Below are 17588 nucleotides of genomic sequence, written 5' to 3' on the forward strand. Positions count from 1 at the left end.
ATGGAGTAGGGGTCACTGGGGGTGTGTGAGGGAGGTAGTTGTGAATTTCCTGTATTGTGCAAGGGGTTGGACTAGATGACCCTGGTGGTCCCTTCCAACTCTATGATTCTATGATTATGAGTAGATTGTTTCTGACGCTTCTGAAATTATACTGCAGGTGGCCCAAATACTCCAATTTGTGTTGGAAAGGCTGTGAGGGTATTGGTTCCTTTTTACATTGTTGGTGGCCCTGCCCTAAGGTTTTACAATTCTGGGAGGAAGTATTAATTCAGATGCAGAACACTACAGGATATATGATTTCATTAAAAAGTCAACATTTTATTGGAAATGTTTGATCATTTAACAATACCTAAAATAAGACTAGAGCTCATTACATTGTTCTTAGTGGCTTCTGAATTCCTAATTGTAGTATTTTGGAGCCCTGACCTTGATAGCCCCAGGACAACCTGATCTCGTCAGATCTCAGAAGCTAAGCAGGGTCAGCCCTGGTTAGAATTGGGATGGGCGACCTCCTAGGACTACCAGGGTCGTGACATGGAGGCAGGCAATGGCAAACCACCTCCGAACATCTCTTGCCTTGAAAACCCTATGAGGTTGCCATATGTCAGCTGTGACATGACCCCCCCACACACACACACACGCACACACAGAGAGAGAGAGTGAGTTCTGGAAAAACGTAAAAGTACCTTCAGTTTAAAAAATGGTATTTTAAGATCTGCGATCTCTTGATCTTGGACAAAATCTCAGCTCAAAATCATCAACAATCTATCATATGCAACTAATTTTACAAATAGATGGCTATCCTTTTTTAATTTAGTGGAAAATCCAAGCAGCAAATTCTTAAAAGCTCTTTGAAATATAGCTTCATCCTGGTTTGTTAAGTAGTCAGATCTAGAGTATTTTACATATTTCACTGACCACCCAAATTTTATATGATGGATTGGTGGTGGAAAGTGCCATCAAGTCACAGCTGACTTACGGTGACCCCATAGGGTTTTCAAGGCAAGAGACGATCAGAGGTGGTTTGCCATTGCCTGCCTCTGCATAGTAACCCTGGACTTCCTCATGGTCTCCCATCCAAGTTCTAATCAGGACCGACCCTGCTTGTCTTCCAAGATCTGATAAGACTAGGCTCATCTGGGCCATCCAGGCCAGGACATATGATGGACTAGCAAGCATTTATGTAAACACAAGTATGCCTATTTTGTAACACCACTAGTTACTGTTATTGTTATTATTAGTCCTTCCTTCATTGTTAATTAACTGTTTTCTTCCTGTTTTTATAATATCTTATTAATGTCATTGTTATTACTATTTCCATAAATATTGCTAATAAATAAATAGTGGTAGGTACTACAAGAACAAAGGAGTAGGATTCTTCCTGCTAAATCAGCTTCATACTCGAGTTCAGGAGATTCTCCATTGATAGGGTTGACAACCTCCAGGCAGTGGCTGGAGATCTCCTGGGATTACAACTGACAGAGATCAGTTTACCAGGAGAAAACGGCCACTTTGGAAGATGGACTTTATGGCAGGGGTGTCGAACTCATTTGTTAGGAGGGCCAAATATGACATAAATGTCACTTGATCAGGCTGGGCCATGTGTAAATAAATAAACAAATGCCATAAAATGTAATGCCAGATACTGGGGATACAAACTTTATAAAGGTCACAGGCAAAGTCAATTAACGTTATTGTTTTTTACTTAAAAAACAAACAAGCTTGCAACAATAACATTCTTACAGTATTTTCTTTTACTTCAGTCTTATTGTTATTGTGTTGAGTATGCTTGTATTTGAAGTAAAAAATAATATCATTAATTGACTTTGCATGTGTCTTTTGTAAATTTTGTATCTAGTCCCTGACATTAATTTTTTTAAAAAATTTAAACCAGGGGGGTGGTTGGCTAATTTGGCTGGCAAGTCTGCAGCGAGCTCGACAGCCCAGATCTGAACTGTGGGGGAGGGCTGCCTTGGCTGGCAAGCCTGCAGCAAACTGGCCCAGATCTGGACTAGAGGGGGACTGGCAGCCTTAACTGGTGAGCCAGCAGCCCTCTCCCAGTACAGAAAGACAGGGAGAAAGAGAGAGAGAAGAGAAAGAGAAATAAAGAGGGAGAAAGAGAGAGACAGAAAGAGTGAAACAGGGGAGGGAGGGAGAGAGGGAGGGAAGGAGAGAGAGAAAGAGAGAGAGAAAGAGAAAGAGAGAGAGAGGGAGAGAGAGAGAGAGAGAAAGAGAGAAAGAAAGGGAGAAAGGGAGAAAGAGAAAGAGAGAGAGAGAGAAAGAGAGAGAGAGAGAGAGAAAGGGAGAAAGAAAGAGAAAGAGAGAAAGAAAGAAAGAAAAAAAGAGAGAAAGAAAAAAAGAGAGAAAGAAAGAAAGAGAGAGAAAGAAAGAAAGAAAGAAAAAAAGAAAGAAAGAAAGAAAGAAAGAAAGAAAGAAAGAAAGAAAGAAAGAAAGAAAGAAAGAAAGAAAGAAAGAAAGAAAGAAAGAAAGAAAGAAAGAAAAGAGAGAGGAGGAGGGAGGGAGAGCCAGAGGGAGAGAAAGAAAGAGAGAAAGACGACAGGGAAAGGCAGCTGACTGGGCTTGCGGGGCAGAGTGGCTTTATTACTGCTTAGTAAAGCTACTCACCTGGCACCCCAGGGGGTCCTGGCCGTCCAGAAACACCTTGGACGCCCTTTTCGCCAGCAGGCCCTTGTGGACCAAATCCGGGAGGTCCCACAGGCCCTCGATCCCCAGGAAGTCCAGGCAACCCGGGGTCCCCAGGTGGACCCCTTTCCCCCTTGAAAGCAATGCCACCCTAAAAGGACAAGAAAGTCAAAGACGTTAGTTGACCCATACACACTGGAACAGCTCCGTTAAAACTTCCTTTTATCGACAACCTGACTTATTCCAAAAAGGCTCAGGGCCGTAAGAACAGCCTTGCTGGCTAGGTCCAGAAAGTCCATCTGGTCTCCTCCTCTGCCTCTAACTGCAGCTAACTAAAGGCACACTTAGGGCATGATAGCAACACTCATTTATTTGTCTGTTGCTCTGTGACTGATAGAGAGCCCCGCGGCGCAGAGTGGTAAGCTGCAGTACTGCAGTCCAAGCTCTGCTCACAACCTGAGTTCAATCCAGACAGAAGTCAGTTTCAGGTAGCCGGCTCAAGGTTGACTCAGCCTTCCATCCTTCCAAGGTCGGTAAAATGAGTACCCAGCTTGCTGGGGGTAAAGTGTAGAAGACTGGGGAAGGCAATGGCAAACCACCCTGTAAACATAGTCTGCCTAGCAAAGGTCAGGATGTGACGTCACCCTATGGGTTAGTAATGTCCTGGTGCTTGTACAGGGGACCTTTTACCTGTGACTGATAGGGACAGACTGAACACATATTTGTGTGCATACAAAGGCATCAGAATCTAATTTGGGGGAGAAGCCAGTCTGGATTCAAAGATAAAAGAAACCCAGCCTCTGTTGTTCCGTGCACACAACCCTCTTCTCTGTGCACATTTAGCTCTTCATTAGCACTGAAGCTACCCTTTAATCTAGGAGCCAAACACAGTATCTCCCTCCTTGCTTTCCAAAAGAGTCACAGAAGGGGAATAAAAAGAAAGGAAGGCAAGCTGGAAAGAAGGAGGGAGAAAGAGAATTGAGAATAAAATAACTATAGCCTGCAGGGGGAATGGAACCATACAAAGCCTGGGTTCTTACCAGTCCTCCTGATCCTCCAGTGCCCCCACAGCAGCTACAATAAAACCCTTTCCTTCCAATGAGGGCAGCCAATAACAAGCCCTGCCTTACAATGACCCTGCCCACTTCCTAAAAAGTTTGTTGGGCACCAGAGAGAACTACTGGTGGGCGCCATGGCACCTTTAATTAATTAAAGTCATATTTTTTTCAGATTTATAACCCACCCTCATTCCCAGTCGAACCGGGCTCAGGGCGGATGACAACCTTTAAAACTACATAAAAACATAAAACATGAGTGTAAAACACAGCAATCATAGTGACATTAAAACAAGATGGCGCTCCAGTAAAACAATAGTAGCCACCATGGTACCAGATAAGCAGATTACACCCCCACAGATAACAGCAGTGGGGGGAGAGATGGGGAGGCCAGCAACGATGAACACCTCGCAGCTGCCCGCAGTTATAGGCCTGGCGGAATAGTTCCATTTTACAGGACCTGCAAAACTCCTTAAGGATCCACAGGGCCCTGATGTCGCTCTACATTGGGCACCACATTGGAGAACCCTGCCTTAGCCTAACATTTCCAAACCCTTCCTTATCTCATACTCAACCCCACCCTTCTCCTGCAAAGCAACTAAGCTGGGCCAGTCAGATGCAGCATATCAGAGTTCATGGGTGCTGGGACATCTGGCCCATATTGCACCACACACGTGGCTATCTTGCTAGCCAACATCTCCAGAATCCCATTTTGCAGGCAAGTGTGATCTGACATGGAGGGACTAAGGCTTCCGACTAGGGCCTGGAGGCCAGTGTTCAAATCTCCTCTCTGCTGTAAAGCTCTCTAGGAGATTTTGGACAAGTCACTCAATCTAAGCCTACCTACATCACAGAGTTGGTTGTGAAGGTGAGAGACCAGATGTACATGAGCTCGCTGCAGAACAGAGGACAAATGAATCAAATTACTACTATTAATAATAATAAACCCTGCTTTTCTCTACCTTTAAAGAGTCTCAAAGCATCTTACAATTGCCTTCCCTTCCTCTCCTCACAACAGACACCTTGTGAAGTAGGTGGAGCTAAGAGAGTTTGGAGAGAACTGTGACTAGCCCAAGGTCACCCAGCAGGCTTCATGTGGAAAAGCAGGGAATCAAACCCAATTCTTCAGATTAGAGCCCACTGCTCTTAATCACTACACCACACAAGCTTTAGTAACTATGTCCCATTTGGTTCCCAAGAGCTTAAAAGGGCAGATGGCTGTTAAAAATGTGAGGGCAGCATGATAATTAATGCTTTTAACCAGAAACAAAGCCAGGCCCACACGGTATAGATCAGAAGGCTGGCTTTACAGCAGAGCTCAATGACTGACAAGTAGTTAAAAGATATGAACGCCCCACCTGTTACTCAAAAGGCCTAAACAGGTCCGGCTAATCTGCAAAATTTGGCTTAGAGGCTCCATCTCCACTCCAGCCCTGACCTGGAGCCCCATCGCGTCAGATCTCGGCTGCTAAGCAGGGTTGGCCCTAGCTAGTCTTTGGATGGGAGACCGCCAAGGAAGTCCAGGGTCGCTAAGCAGGGGCAGGCAATGGCAAACCACCTCTGAACGTCTCTTGCCTTGAAAAACCCATTAGTCGGCTTTGATTTAATGGCACTTCCCACCACCAATCCATCCTAATCCTAACCCTACTCAACATTTTAAAAGTATTGGCGCCCTCACTGTCCTTCACTGTATCGCAATCCTCCAGTTGGTCTTAGAAAGCAGGGCACAAATAGAACAGAAAAAGGTAAAGAGTCAGGACAGTGACAGGAGATTAGCTAGGGAGACATTAACCATTGTGGTGTATATGTATTTGGTTGAAATTCGGTTGGCCTGTTCACAGTTTACACTTATCACTTCAGATTTAGAATACTGTTGTGACGAGGCGGGGGGGGGATCTCTCCCTCATCTCCTACTTCGTTTTACCTCAGATAATTGAGACACCAAAGGCTTTATTCAGTTCAACAATAAAATAACATAATTTTATTATACTTCACAGGAAAAGGTATTGGAGGAAAAATGAGTACTAGGGAAAGGTAGCTTATTCCCAGAACCTGCACACAGAGGTTCATGTGTATATTCTGGCACCTAAAACTAGGAAGTATGGAGATTCTACCTTCTTCTTTCCTTTTTCTCTCTGTGGAACTACTGCACAGCACTTAAAGCAATTTTCTCACAATACTGGGGCCAGGAATACCTCTTTCCTCAAGAGACTATTCCTCCCCCCGTGACGGGAGTAGGGTCATTTTCCCCCAAATTCTCTTTTGTTACCCTTCAGGTTTTTTCCCCCCACAGTCCTACTAGACACAACCCATCACACAGAGTAAAAAAAAAAACCCTTCCAGTAGCCCATTGTCTCCTCTTAAGCTCTGCCCACTCCCCGTATGTCCCTCTCACATACAGTCACTGACAGACATTAACCCTTAGTCCGTCACAACTGCCCATTCCCACAATTTAATATTTAACTTACTGGTTCACCCTTTGGCCCAGGAAGACCTGGCTGTCCATCTGTTCCAGGAGAACCAGCTAGTCCAGGAAGACCTGAAGGTCCTGGGAAACCAGGGTCCCCCTTTTCCCCTTTCATTCCAGGGAAGCCAAGGACTTCACCAGGGTCGCCTTTTGCACCAGGACGTCCAGGAGGGCCTGAAGGGCCAGGAAAACCCTAGATAAGAAAAACGAGTAACTGTTTCAGTAGGTAGCGTTGCATAGATTCTTCCTGATGCGCTCTCTCTCCAACCCCATCCACCCACCAAACAACATTTAAAGATGCTTACTGGTGAGCCAACAAGACCAGGTAGACCAGGCAGACCTTTATCACCTTTGGGGCCAGTGAAACCAGGAGACCCTGATCACAAAGAAAAGAAAATATCTGTAGTGGCAATAAAACACTTCCATTGGTTTGGTGAATGCAAACCATGACATAGTGAATGGCCTACTTGAAGTCCCAGCAAAGATATGGCACTATGTTCAAGAAGTGGGGTAAGTGGTTGTGGGGGACAGGGCCTTTTCAGTAGTTGCTCCCTTGGAATGCCCTCCCCCTTCCATGCCTACCACCATCTTGGAAGGCTTATCAACGCCAGGCCAAAACCTGGCTTTAACACTTCAACGGGCTCTGAATAGATTGGATTAAAAACCAAAAAAGGTCAATATTATTTCACTACTGAAGAAGGCCAATGGGCTGAAATGTGTTTGGTCAGGGTCAGTAATGATCCTTTGTATTTATGTACATGTGTGAGACTATTATTTGGGCCAAGATATTTGAAAGATCTATCTATCTATCTACCTACCTACCTACCTTTAGGTTTATGCTTTTACTTATAGATATTGAGCCAATTTATTGATATTGTCATAACCTTTTTGGTTCTTATTTAAATTCCTTTTGGGTTGAATTATTTCCCTTTCCCTTTCCATTTGACTGTATAGATTGGTGCATAGGTGGTGTTGGGGTAGGGAGGGGGATGTTGCCCTAGATTTGTTCTTCTTTTCAGACGACTATGATTTTTACGGGTAGCTGTTGTTTTTGTTGATGCTGTTTCCCAACATCTTTGTTTAGCTGCTCCGCTTGATTCTGTTGGTTTTGCTTTTTGTTTGAGAAATTATTGCCATTCATTAGTTAAGGGCTGATTTGATAAGCAAACTGTATATTATTAACAGCCTCAGGGCATATGCGCATGGAGAGGTGGTGAACATCCCAGCTCCAGCCACTGCCCCAGCTCTTGTGGAAGACAGTTTCTGCTCCCCTCCAGCATTCAGATTTACAGCCAGAAAAAGGAGCAAGTGGGTAGGCTGCTCAAATACCAAATGGAGAACCTCTCCTACAGGCTAGTATTTTGGGCTTACTAAGCTACTAGGCTTGCTCACAAAATCCCACTGTTAACAGTAAACATTTCACAGTGTGGTCATGGCTTTTACTGTGTGTACGTGGTTATGGCATTTGCACAAACATCTTGCAAAAATAGCCCTAATGCGGATTAGAGATGGATGAAATCAGACGTTTCCTACCTGGACTTCCGGGTGGCCCTGGGAATCCCTTCTGCCCTGGAGGGCCAGGAATGCCAGTCCCTATGCAATTAAAGCAGGTGTCTCCTTTATCACCTGGATACAAAGACATAGAACAAGGAGGCCTGGACAGTGAATACAACTGCACATGAAAATACAGTTATAATCCATTACTCAGAGTTCGGCTTCGTCGAGAGATCTGGCATGCAGCACTGCTTATTAAGGAAAAAGCAGAGCAGTGATCCTTGAGCCTGTGAAAGTGGACATGAGCAGAGCTATACAGGCCTTCCAAAATTTCTTAACAAAGCATAACCCAAGAAGGGAGCCCCCAACTGAGTCAGCCTGCGTCATAATCTATGACACCCCTGCCTATCACCCCTTCTACTTGGCCTGCAAGATTCTGTAAACCTGTAAGAGATATTCTTCTTCAGTTAGCCACCTGGACACACAAAGCAGCCTTGCAGTGAGTCAGACTGCTATTCAATCTAGCCTACGAATATCTGCTCTGACCGTAGTGGGTCTCCAGGTTCTCAGCCAGAGAAATTGTCATGACTCCCTCCACCCTACTCAAGAAGACGACTGCAAGAAGAAGAATGCAAAAAGACTGCAAGAAGAAGAATGCAAAAAGGCTGCAAGAAGACTGGAAGAAGAAGACAAAGATGAAGAAGAGTTGGTTTTTATATGCTGACTTTCTCTATCACTTAAGGAAGAATCAAACTAGCTTACAATCACCTTCCCTTCTCCTCCCACAACAGACACCCTCTGAGGTGGGTGGGGCTGAGAGAGCTCTAAGAGAGCTGTAACTAGCCCAAGGTCACCCAGCTGGCTTCATGCGTAGGAGTGGGGAAACCACCAGATTAAAGTCTGCCGCTCATGTGGAGGAGTGGGGAATTGACACCGGTTCTCCAGATTAGAGTCCACCGCTACTAACCACTACACCATGCTGGCTGTCTCAGTGTCTCTGACTTGGAATCCTTAGGGAAGGAGCCAGGGTTGGTGGACCAGAGGGACCAGGAAGGGCCCGGAACTGCAGAGCCACGTGCTGATGATGCCTTCTCAGTGCCAGAGGCCACTCTGTCAGAGCCTGCAAGGGAAACCTCCACACCAGCAGCCCCTGAGATAGTCACCAGACCTCTGCCGTGCAGGACTTGAGCCCGGCCTTGTAGCGGCCCAGGACCCTCTCCCAGTCTGAAGGAATGCCAGGGGCAAAAGGGCCGGGCCGAAGTGGCACGGTGGAGGCAAAGTGCCAGGCTGGCTGGAGGCAACACCAGGGGAGAGTTAGAGAAGTGCACTGAGGGTGAGTTCTTGCAGGATCCTGGCCGGCGTGCCGAGCCACCTGCAGACCTCCAGCACCTGTTGGCAGTACAGCTGGGCTAAAATTACCTCCCAGCCTGCTTAAGGTGAGGCCTGGAAAAACCGCCTTGCGGGATCAACTGGGTTGCAGGGCCACAGCTCTTGCCTGCTCCTGCACTCCAGACCCTGCTCAGTGACCATCTGCAGGGCAAGTCCAGGCTATCGGGGAGACCAGCAGAAGGCTGAGGCCAGAACAGAAATCTTTCGACGCCTTGGGATCCTAACTGGGGATGCCGGGAATTGAACCGTGGAACTGCTGCATTCAAAGCAGATGCTCTTATCACTGAGCGATGAAGAACCACATCCCAAGCCAGCTTCTGTACAACAGACATTCCAATCGCTTATGTTTATTCCAACACATGCCATGTTGGTGGAGGAAATCTATATGACTATAGAGTCAACTGTGTTAACGGAAGTATACCTTTCTGGCCTCTCTCCCCCATAAATCCTTGCTCTCCTGTGCGTCCCGGAATGCCAGGAGGGCCTCGCTCACACAGCTGGCCAGCTGAAAGGGAAAAAAATGGTATTTAGAAAAGGAGTGCAGCTACAAGCTGGAAGGGGAAGACTGGAGAATGTGCTGTAGCTTCCATCTATCGGTAATTTTTCTGACTGGTGAGAACCATGGTAGTGTTGGAAAGTTCCATCAAGACACAGCTGATTTATGGTGACCCTGTAGGGCAGGGGTGTCGAACTCATTTGTTATGAGGGCGGGTTAAAACATAAATGTCACTTGGTCGGGTCGGGCTGTGGGTACCATAAAATTTAACGCCAGCCACCAAAGATACAAACTTCATAGAAGAAACAGGCAAAGCCAATTAATGCTATTATTTTTTACTTAAAATACAAATATGCTGAAAACGATAACACCCTTACAGTATTTTCTTTTATTTAACAGTTCTTGATAATTGACACCTCGGGACTGCAGGAGGTGTTTGCTCCAGCAGGCAAGCACACAGCGGACTCACCAACCCAGATTGGGACTGGGGGTGGGGAGAGGAAGAGGCTGCCTTGGTTGGCTCAAGGGCCAGATAAGAGCCCTCAAGTGGCCGGATCCAGCCCCCGGGCCTGATGTTTGACACCCATGCTGTAGGGTTTTCAACGCAAGAGATGTTCAGAGGCGGTTTGTCATTGCCTGCCTCTGCACGGGAACCCTGGACTTCCTTGGTGGTCTCCCAAACAAGTACTAACCAGGCTCGACCCTGCTTAGCTTCTGAGATCTAACGAGATCAGGCTAACCTGGGCCATCCAGGTCAGGTCAATGAGCATCATACATCACAAAAAAAGAAACCTTAACCTGAAAAGGGAGTAGTTATTCAACCTCCTGGACAGTCTTCCTTAGGCTGATCCTTGACTGATTGACTAGAGTCATAACTGTCCAGTTCCAGATTGTTGTTGTTTGCAACAAATTATTTTATTGGTAATACTGTTTTGTACATTGCTTTCCAGTGTACCTGTCTTGAGTAATTCCTTTTCCACTCACTGGAGTATTTCTAAAAAAATTATTCCAGAATTGGAATAATTATTCCATGCTTGCAGTTCAAAGCATTTTTCAGCTTGTGCATTTGGTTACTGATGTGCACTAGTGCATATGTGTGTTAAATTGCAACACAAAAAGATGTCCTGATGCAATCACATCAAGGATTTCTTTCTACAAAATAATTTGATCAAAGCATGCGTGCTCCAGTGCATATCAATAACCTATGAGACCAACAATACACAAAACAAAAATAGTGGTGAACTACACGTGTGGTATCGTCTGAACAATATCCAAAATTTAAAAAATGGAAGAATGGTAGATTGTTAAATGCATTGATGCCGTTCCAGAAAACGAGGGAGAAATTTTGAGAGGGAGAAAGTTTGATGGAGAAAGTCTGATCAGCTTTTGTCACAGCTGTAACCACTACCACAGAGCTCCCCTCTTATTTTATTTATTTCATTTACTTCATTATACCCCGCCTTCCTCCTCAATGGGGACTCAAAGCAGCTTACACAGTTTTTCTCTCCTCCATTTTATCCTCATAACAACCCTGTGAGGTAGGTTAGGCTGAGAGTGTGTGACTGGCCCAAGGTCACCCAGCTGGCTTCCATGGCAGAGTGGGGTTTCGAAGCTAGGTCTCCCAGATCCTAGCCCGACATGCTAACCATGACATTGAACTAGCTCCTGAATTTAACTCCAGCACCAAACGGAAAGCAGCACTCTGCTGTTTCCACTTCTTAGATTCTGGGGGCCTCCACCCTTCGAAGCAGCAAACGTGTCTGCTAAAAGGAATTTTGCTTAAAAGAAAGGCTTCCTATATAAAGCGTGATGTAGTGGTTAAGAGCGATGGACTCTAATCTGAAGAACCGGGTTTGATTCCCCACTCCTCCACACGAAGCCAGCTGGGTGACCTTGGTCTAGTCACAGTTCTCTCAGAACTCTCTCAGCCTCACCTTCCTCTCACAAGGTGCCTGTTGTGGGGAGAGGAAGGGAAGGAGATTGTAAGCCAGTTTGATGCTCCTTAAAAAGTAGAGAAAGTCGGCATATAAAAACCAACTCTTCCTCTTCTTTTTCTAATTTGCCACAAAGGGTTACATTTTTAAATTCCCTCTGAAGTTTGGCCATTCCAAAATGTCCCTACCTCCTTCTGTTTCCCACACATTTTCTCCTACCAGCAGGATCCTCACCAGAGGCTTGAGTGTGGGAGGAATGCAGGTTTTGGCAGGGGTAGGGAGAGAGAGGGAGATCTGTTGCTCTCTGCTCTTGGAGACTGAGGTCTTTTCCAGTTCCTAACTTGCTCTCAACAAGAAGAAGCTTGAGCTCTTTCCAAGATTTATCTGAACGGGGTTGGAAAGAACAAACCCAAACTAGACCAAAACAAGCAGGGTTCACCCGTCTTTTGTTCATGTCTATACTATATATAATATAAACCACAGCATCCCATTAGATGATCTCAACTTACACTGATACTTTGCCCAGAGGGCCTTTTTGGTAGTAGCCCCACAATTATGGAACAACCTTCCCAAGTGGAGGCATGCCGGGGCCCCTCACTGTTGACCTTCACAATGCAGTTGAAGACAGTTTTATTTAGGACTGCACTTGACTGATTTAGTTTTTTCTTTATTGGCAATCCTAATTGGAGTTTTTTAATTATGACTTTTTTGGGGGTTTTATGTGTGGTTTTTATAATGTTTTATTCATATTGGAAGCTTGATTTCTGCAAGGGAGAAAGGCAGCTAATAAATGATTTAAATAAATAATCATTCAACACTTATCTCCCTATCCTTCCATGTCCAGCTTGAACACATATCAGTTCAAGAAAAGTAAGATTTCAGCAGCTGACAGTAAAAAAAATAAAATACCGGTACTTACTGGGTGGAATAGTTGGTCCAGGTGGGCCAGGTGGGCCTGGTTGGCCAGGGGGTCCGGGTCGCCCAACAATTCCAGGCTGTCCAGGAACGGAAACCCCAGGTAGACCTTCCTCCCCCTTCTGTCCTCTCTCTCCGGGTAGGCCAGGAACACCAGAAGGACCTATACTGGGGATTCCTGCGTTGGGAACATATGCTGAAAGTTATGCCACCTTTATGGAATGGAAGCTGGCCAGGCTAGAATGGGTGGTATTTTTTTCTCCAGAACATTAAAGGATCTGTTCTTTGGAACAGACAAGCCTTGGCAAGCAATGTTAAAATACAGTTCAAAGTATCTAAGGTAGGATCCCTGTCTTGTTAGGGATAAGGGTTCAAGTTTATTTCCCTTCTGAGGTAAAGTGTGCCACTGAGTCACAACCAACTCACAACGACCCCATAAAGTTCCACCTCAGGGGGTTTTCAAGGCAAGCGAGGAGCAGAGAGAGTTTGCCTTTGCCTTCCTCAGCGTAGAACTCCAGTCTTACATGGGGGTCTTCCATCCAAGTACCGCCCCATCAAAGCTTCCTAGCTCTGACAAGAACAGGCTCATCTGGGCTATTAGGGCTGTTACTATTTCTTTTCTAGCACATTTACAGGCTGAAAAAAACAACAACTTCTTTTAGAAGTCATTCAATGTAGCTTCAAGTCAGAGGTTAGCAATGTCTGGTACATGTATTGCCAAGCATTTACAGAATATTTTAAAATGTTCACAGCATTTCACATATGCTATGGGAGACCACCAAGGAAGTCCAGGGTTGCTATACAGAGGAAGGCACTGGCAAACCACCTCTGTTAGTCTCTTGCCTTGAAAACCCCATAAGGGGTCGCCATGAGTCGGGTGCGACTTGACGGCACTTTACACACACACATTTTGCTGAGGTCTTCGCAACAACCCTGCAAGCTAGGTCAATGTTGCCAAATGTCAGCTATTGTGTGGTCATGGCAAATTCATAGTTCACTTACAGCAATAAAGCCACAAACACCAATTATATTGTGTGTGTAAAGTGCCATCAAGTCACAGCTGACTTATGGTGGCCCCAGCAAGGGGTTTTAAAGGCAAGTAATTAGTCAGAGGTGGTTTGCCATTGCCTTCCTCTGCAGAGACTTCCTTGGTGGTCTCCCTTCCAAGTACTGACCCTATGTAACTTCCACGATCTGACAAGATTGAGCTATACCATGCGGCCTTCCCTCCCAGAAGAACACTGGCGCGTGTAAAGTGCTGTCAAGTCGCAACCAACTTATGGCGACCCCACCAAGGGGCTTTCAAGGCAAGTGAGAAGCAGAGGTGGTTTGCCATTGTCTTCCTCTGCAGAGCCTTCCTTGGTGGTCTCCTTTCCAAGTACTGACCCTGCTTAGCTTCTAAGATCTGACAAGATCATGCTGCCTTCCTTACATTTACTGATTACCAAATCAGACTACCTGGGATTTCCGGTACATGCATCAGCGAATGCTCAGGTGTTCAAGACTCTCCTTCTCTTACCTGGGGGGCCTGGCAAGCCAGGAGGGCCTTGTAGACCAGTGAAGCCACGGTCGCCTTTCTCGCCACGATATCCTGGCAACCCTTTGCTTCCTTTGGGTCCCACGGTTGCACCGACTCCTGGCCTTGGAATCACCTGATATATTGCATCAATGAAGAACAAGGTTATTCAAAAGGAAAAGGAAAAGGGGTGTTGAGTGCTGAGGGGCACAACCTTACTGAGTTGATTAGAATAAAGTGCTTTTATTAAATCAACCTGTCAAATAACCATTGAAAAGCCGGCAGATGTTTAGAGGACATGAGATTTTTAAAAACTCCAGAGGGCTATATTTAAATACAAAGAAAACCAAATATACAGCCATTACTTCTTTACTACAAAATTTTTAATCTTGCTTTTACAACATAGCAAGTTAATATATCATGGGCACTCAAATATCATAACTTACTGAGTTCTGTCCCCACCCCTTTAAAGTTTTTTTCCTTTATATTGTCGAAGGCTTTCACGGTCAGAGTTCATTGGTTCTTGTAGGTTATCCGGGCTGTGTAACCGTGGTCTTGGAATTTTCTTTCCTTAGGAAAGAAAATCCCAAGACCACTGTTACACAGCCCGGATAACCTACAAGAACCAACTTTTTTTCTTTTTTTGGAAATTTTTATTCTTGAACATAAAATATGAACCATATCAGTAGCATAGTACCAGATGACAGATACAGACACAGCGATTACTTCTAACACATGTAAAAGTAATTTAATGCTAGTCCATAAATAAAATACACCTCTAAATACTGTATCCAAGAATTCATAACGCCTAGAAATGTACAAATAAAAATAATAAAGGGGCGCTTTTTAAACTGTGTCCCCTACTAATTTTTTTCCAAAGAGGAAAACCACTTTCTTTTAAATTTCCGCGGATTTTTGAAAGTCACCACTGATGTGCCCTTTTCCGCACACTGCCAATTACTTGTGCCCGCGTTCATACCAAAGCAGCAGGAGAGGGACCTGTATAGCATCCATGGAACAACAGGGGGCCGGAAGGAAGGGGCAACAGCATCTCTAGGCATGAACCCTGGAGCCAGGAGTCCAGCCCTTCCAATATGTATCCAGACTCCCCTGAAGACCCCCACCCTGCAACAGCTTCCACTGTCCCTATCACCCAGCCCTGCTTGCTAGAGACACCAGAAGTCACAGGAACTCAAATCCAAGGGCAGGCCCTTTAAGAGACACTCCTTTAAGAGACACTCCTTGACCGAGGAGAGAAAGGCCCTCCTGGGTCATTCCAAGGGGCCGCTGTTACTGCTATCAGCTTGGAACTCTCCATGGTCGTGCAGCTCACCTCCAGCCACGCTCGACTTTTTCCTCTGCAGGCAGATTGCCTGTGGTGACTCCCCTCTGTAAGGCCTGCTTCAAACAAGAACTCAGCTCTGATCTGCAGACACCCAATCCTTTAATGCTGACCCTTTTAAAATGGCCTTAATATGGTTTCATTACGTTACTGTCATGTAAAGCCTGCAAGCGAAATTTGTGTGCACCAGATAAATAGTATTCCAGTAGGGCAACCGTGGTTATTCTTATGCACAATGCTTTTGTTAGTCGTGAAGGTAGCACAAGCCTCTTGGTTCTAAACTAAATCATTACTGTTAACTTCTACGTGGGAGAATTATGAAGGATACAAACTTTAGGGAAGAGAAAAATGAATGGGCACAAACTTACAAGCCCAGGTGGACCAACTGGACCGGTTTCACCTTTCTGTCCCTGCCAATGAAAATTTCAAGAAGTTAATATGAAAGAAAATGCTTGACCAGGACACGTTTGCAAATATAAAGGCCTGAGTTATGAACACACTCACTTTTTCTCCATCTCTTCCTGGAATGCCGGGTACGCCAGGATCGCCCCGCAAACCCTTCCACAGAGAAACAAAATAAATCCTTAAAGCATTAGCAGTGTAAAATCATTATGTACGGGAAAAAGAACAAAAAGTGCAACATACTCACAGGCAAGCCAGGTGGCCCGAGCTCTCCGTCTTTGCCAGGCTTCCCCTTGAAAATACAAATGGGTATTGGAAAGCAGTCAAGCAACTTTGAGCATGCAGACACTGGCCGGCACGGCATGTTTGGCAGCTACGACTTAATGCACAGTCTGTCTCTCCAAACTGAGCCTTAAAAACAAACACCTACCAGCAGGAGGCCCTTATGGTTATTACGATTAATTAAAACCAGACCCCGCTCTGACAAGGACAGGATAAAAATGCAACAAATAGATGAGCGAGGAAATGATATGACTGCAACAACAACAAAAACATCCGCAGGCCACATCAGTGATGATCCCACAGCATCAATAGCTCCTTTTCTTTACGCAAATTACAGGGGAAATACTGTTTTGTAAACGTAATTCCCGCAGTAGAAAAAGGAAGAATATTGTGGCTGAAAATAATTTTAGCAACTCACTTTCCAAATTTCTGACTAAGTTTCCCTGATGAATGGAGAACTGACTGTCAAAAGCATATACCATCCAAATCCTGTTGGTCTCTAGAGGTGCTACTGGACAGCTGAGTTTCTGAAGTAATTCTGCCTTTCGCACACTAATTAAATAAGACTGGGGAGTGCAGACTGTGAATTGCTCTTGGAAAAAATGGCTGGATCAGATTATATCTTTGCCCAGGTCTGTGGCGTGGAGTTAAGAGCATGCCTTCCCTTTCTGTCCTGCCTGTAACACCTCTTGCATCCATGTGTAATTTTAATGTTATAATGTGGTGCATGCATGTAAAAGCCAACGTTCATGGGCCCACTTTGCATGATCAGTACGCTGAGTGAAATTCAGGAATCAGCTCTGCAATCTGGGCATACTGTATTTCACAAGCCCATGCTTTTAAGAACGTTATGCCCACATGTGGATCTCCATTGGTATCACAGGCTGAGTAGGTGTGCTGGAAGTCTGGGGAGACAGAGCACATTCTTGCCCCCTACCATTAACAGGCCTGCAGATCTGGGTAAAAGTATCATCCTATGGTTTTGCAGTGACTGTATGCAAACAGATATGTGCATCCATGCATATTTATACGCATGCACACACATTTCTGTTAGTGCTGAACACAGTTCTAGCCATAAAAAGGTTATTTTGCACTGCTTGTCACTGTTTCACAATTAGAAGTGGGATTGCAGTGTAGCATTATAGCCCCATTAAAATCTATCCCCAGGTGCAAAATCCTGCCCCATGTCTACTTGTTGAAATCCCCTTCAGCAAGGTCCCACTCCTCCTTCTAGTTTTCCTTATATTCTGTTGTTTTCAGACTATTTGCTCCTCTCTAGGCTGTTTCTTTTCCTAGTACTCCTGAATCATCGATTATCAGGTTTTGCTCCAGGGGCAAGGTGCTTAAGTACTCTATTTTTACTTTGTAGCCAGCAAATGTCACTGCTTATAATTAAAAAAAAAATTGTTTCTGATCGTAACAGCACAATTCTGACCAATGATTATTACAGGGTGGGAGCCAGTAGCGTCTGCAAATTACAAAGTACGTACGCCTCACCTCCTTCCCCCAAGGGAACAAGAGCTAATAATTTATAATTAATTCCTGAATGCCACAAGAACAAACCAGCCCAAAGTAGGAGATGATTAAACAATGCTTTGAAAAGCATCAGTAACGCTTTGACTGTTCACACAGGATTGGTGTTGTAATCACATT

At 45.0% G+C, this 17588-nt stretch overlaps 1 protein-coding gene across 1 annotated transcript in view; it reads right to left on the reverse strand.

Annotated features, from left to right (window-relative positions):
• Positions 1 to 17588, reverse strand: part of COL4A5 (collagen type IV alpha 5 chain) — a 191677-nt gene that overhangs the window by 69853 nt on the left and 104236 nt on the right. The window contains exons 18-27 of the mRNA XM_056858951.1: positions 15901 to 15945; positions 15756 to 15809; positions 15620 to 15661; positions 13913 to 14045; positions 12398 to 12571; positions 9470 to 9553; positions 7699 to 7791; positions 6471 to 6541; positions 6167 to 6358; positions 2626 to 2794 (exon numbers count right to left, since the gene is read on the reverse strand). Of these exons, the coding sequence (XP_056714929.1) occupies positions 2626 to 2794; positions 6167 to 6358; positions 6471 to 6541; positions 7699 to 7791; positions 9470 to 9553; positions 12398 to 12571; positions 13913 to 14045; positions 15620 to 15661; positions 15756 to 15809; positions 15901 to 15945 (1057 nt within the window). The remainder of the gene's footprint in view (positions 1 to 2625; positions 2795 to 6166; positions 6359 to 6470; positions 6542 to 7698; positions 7792 to 9469; positions 9554 to 12397; positions 12572 to 13912; positions 14046 to 15619; positions 15662 to 15755; positions 15810 to 15900; positions 15946 to 17588) is intronic.

Source organism: Euleptes europaea, chromosome 13 (assembly GCF_029931775.1).
Source record: "Euleptes europaea isolate rEulEur1 chromosome 13, rEulEur1.hap1, whole genome shotgun sequence".
Taxonomy (NCBI): domain Eukaryota; kingdom Metazoa; phylum Chordata; class Lepidosauria; order Squamata; family Sphaerodactylidae; genus Euleptes; species Euleptes europaea.